Consider the following 3539-nt stretch of genomic DNA (forward strand, 5'->3'; position numbering starts at 1 on the left):
CCCTATTATTCCACTTAACTTATATAGCTAGCGTCTAAAACTGTGTTATATACTTAATTGCTAAGGTTTATTACGTAATATCTTAGAGTTTTCTTTCTACCGTGGTTACTGCCTCTAGGTCTCTAAATATTTATATAAGTCTCTCTATAAACCCTTCCTAGCTTAAGAATATAAACCGCACCTCTTAATTGGTGGTTATTATTCCATTTGCCTATATTTCTATAAGGTAAGACTTAAACCACTTAAGTGCTTTCCCTAATAGGAATAGTCCCGTATAGGCTATTTGATCTATAGGTGTTAGTAGCTTTACCCCTTCTTATATAACTTTAAAGTATATTTAGGTAAGAAACCCCTTAAGCTTTAATCTTTCTCCTAAGTACCTCTTAATTAATAGTAACTTAATCTTTACTACTCTAATCCCATTAACCCTTTCTTCTAATGCTGCATTGTTTATTATTAACTAGTTAACTATCTCTTATAGTTATCCAACCGTTATAGGTTGCTGCGAGTTAGTATCTGCTATACTAGTGTCGCCTAACCTTAAAGTAGTTGCCGCCGTCAATAGCGTTATAGTAGCTGCTTTTGGTGGCATATTATTTGACTTTTTATACTTAATACTATAACTAGGTAGTAATTATATAACGGAACCTTATAGCAAGAACTACGATAGGCTCGTTATTAGGCTAGGTATATAGGTGATATAAGTTAAAGTTAATAAAGTAATATTAACTGGTGGAGTGGTTGCCTAACAGATTAACTCTAATTATATTCTAAGAATTACTATAAGGAAGGAACTATCTAGGTAGGGACTAAGGGTCCTTAAATATACAACCGTACTCCTATAAAATCCTTCTTATATATAATATACGCTTTATATATAAGGTACGTAAGTTCCTCTTATTCCTCTCGTCTAATACGTAGCATATTATGTGACCTTAGCTACCCTTCCTCGTTATATAGTTCTATTGGTTCCATCCTAGACTGTGCCTAAATTAACTAACTAGCTTCTTCCGACTCCTTTCTAAGTAGTTATAACATCGTACTTAAAGCGTCCGTGACACTATTAGGCACTTACTCTACTAGTTAGATCTTATTATTATTATTGACCTATATACTTAGCCTATTAATAAGTCTACCGTAGTATCTACTATAAGACTTTATTATAATTATCCAATTCTTATATACTCCTAAGTCCACTTAGCTCGGGTTCTTATAGCTAATAGCTTACGCTATACTTAGCGTCTTTATAAATTTAATAGGTATTATTATAATAGAAAGTAAAGTACTTAATCGAATACTTTCTTATTCCTTATAGTATACTTACGTTTTCTTATATACTACTATTTTTTACTATATTAATGCCCTTTACTATATAGTTACTGTCAACTTATAAAATACGCCCTATTTGGCTTCGCTAATAGGACCGGTCTTTTTGAGCCAATAGGGCGTTCAACAGTTACTCTAACCCCCTCTATAGTCTTTATAACGGCACTTTTACGCATTACCTAGCTATAGTGCCTAATTAGGGGTCGGCTAAGGGCTTAGCTCTATGTATATAGACGCGTCCTTTCTTCCACCTTCTGCCCCTTATCTTGATATCTGAGTCCATAGACTACCAATTGTATAGGTGTGCACGCGTTATATTACCGTGCCAGAGTCTCGATTAACTGAGTCGCCGTGACAGTCTTTAGCGTAATATCCTTATTTACCGTAATTTATATAAGCTCCTTCTTTAAACCACTTATCTTGCTATAAAGTTCGCCTAAACATCTTCTATTATTAAGATCCCTAGTTTGGCCTATACTCCTTAGTCCTTTAATTATTTAATCCTTAACCTTTAGGTTTTTATAATTTTCTTCTTAACCCTCGCGTTCCGCTAAGGTCTATTAGCTCTACGCTATACTATAGTTTAGATACCTACTAATATATCTTCTTTATATACGTCGGTCCCTATTATCCTTTACTTAATTTTTTACTTTAGTAGAGCTAGTTATCTATCTAATAGCCTATTCGATTAATTCTTTTATATCATATTCTATACGTTTATCAATTTAATTCAACCCGCCTAAACACTTGATTTAATTTGAATTAGCTTGGCAGAGGACCTCGATTTGAATTGATGAGAAAGTTTGCTGGCACCCCTGTCTCTGATCCATCCTATATATCAATCGGATCTATCGAGTTGACCCCTCTGACAATTCCGTAACTACTCCCCGCCGCAAGCACCCCCACGCAAAGTGTCTGGACTGCACTCCCAAGTGCGCTCAGATACCCCGTACCAGTGACTCGCGCCTTCACATACCCGAATGCTACTAGGATGATGATGGTAATGCCGATGGAGGTGAAGAGGGCGTCATTAACATTATTCATCGCGAAGTAAGGGATCATGGGGATTAGACCACCAAGGAAGTAGGACAGGCCCATTACGAGGGCTGAGATCCAGGCGCGTGAGACATTGGGACGCTCTAGGTGGAGCTCAAAATCCATCATGAACTGGAAGGAGTCGTCAGGTTTATTTTCTTTGGCAAGTCCGGTCTTGCCGAAGGATGCGTGTCAAGGTGTCACGTTACGTTATGCCACTATTGGATGGGAGCCAGGGGAATAAAGGAAAATATGCTTCGATAAAGAACAAGTGGCGGTATGTTTGAGAGTGATGGAGATGGGGATGGAAATTGAAAACGAAACAACATACCTTCACCCACATCTCTTTGTCAGCTTTTAAGGATTCAACAACGGGGAGGATTGTAGCACGGCTCATATTGTATGCAGCAAATATCTCGTAGATCTCGTCCTCTTCTGCTTCTGGTTCTTCTTCAACTTCGCGGGTCTCTCGTGCTTCTTCGACTTCATAGTGCTTGCGTTCCGTTACAGCTGCTAGATAGCCACCAAGACCCATAGAGATAGCGCCGGCGAAGAGCTCGGCGAGACCGCCGACGATGACAAGGCGGGATGAGCCAATGCTAAGGGGATCATAAGCTAGAGTACCAATGAACTTGACATATTTGGCCAGAGGAGATATATTCAGAGATAAATTAGAAGGAACCAACCTTGATAGCCCAGCAGTCAGTGCAAATGGCACTGTCAACCCATCTGCAAAGCCGATGATGGTGTCGCGGACTACTGGTCCGTGCTTGGCATGCTTCTCAGCATGCGGATACGCGTGAAAGGTCATTGTTTTGCGTTCAGATGCATCGCTGGTGGGTAGGGTATTCGAGCGGGCGATCTCGTTACCATCTTTCGAATTAGAAGACATTTCGGGCTTAGCGGGACGAAAAGGATAACTGAAACAAGAAGAATTTCTAGGATATTAAAGGAAGATGGCGGCTTCAGCGGACGATGATTACTCTCAGTACTTTATAATTGAGATGGACTTGTGGCTTTGTTGCCAAGCTTTCTACTGGTAAGAGCAGTACCGTCCTTCTTCCAGTGCTCCGGAGCCTATGCGTCGTAGATAGAAGGCTTTGGTGGCGCGAACGGCGAGATTCGTCAGCTCCGTCTGGTTTCCGTTGTTTTGCGAGCTCTTCTAACTATGGGCAGTG

The 3539-nt window shown here is 39.8% G+C and overlaps 1 protein-coding gene across 1 annotated transcript; it reads right to left on the reverse strand.

Moving 5' to 3' along the window:
* Positions 1-2157: 2157 nt before the first annotated feature.
* K441DRAFT_582006 (DUF125-domain-containing protein) lies at positions 2158-3172 on the reverse strand (the record flags this gene model as incomplete). Its single annotated transcript, XM_067644439.1, has 3 exons — positions 2158-2493; positions 2693-2960; positions 3048-3172. The coding sequence occupies 3 exons, from the start codon at positions 3170-3172 to the stop codon at positions 2158-2160; spliced, it is 729 nt and encodes a 242-aa protein (XP_067499375.1).
* Between the last annotated feature and the right edge of the window lie 367 nt (positions 3173-3539).

The sequence above is a fragment of the Cenococcum geophilum genome (genome assembly GCF_001692895.1).
Source record: "Cenococcum geophilum 1.58 unplaced genomic scaffold K441scaffold_52, whole genome shotgun sequence".
Taxonomy (NCBI): domain Eukaryota; kingdom Fungi; phylum Ascomycota; class Dothideomycetes; order Gloniales; family Gloniaceae; genus Cenococcum; species Cenococcum geophilum.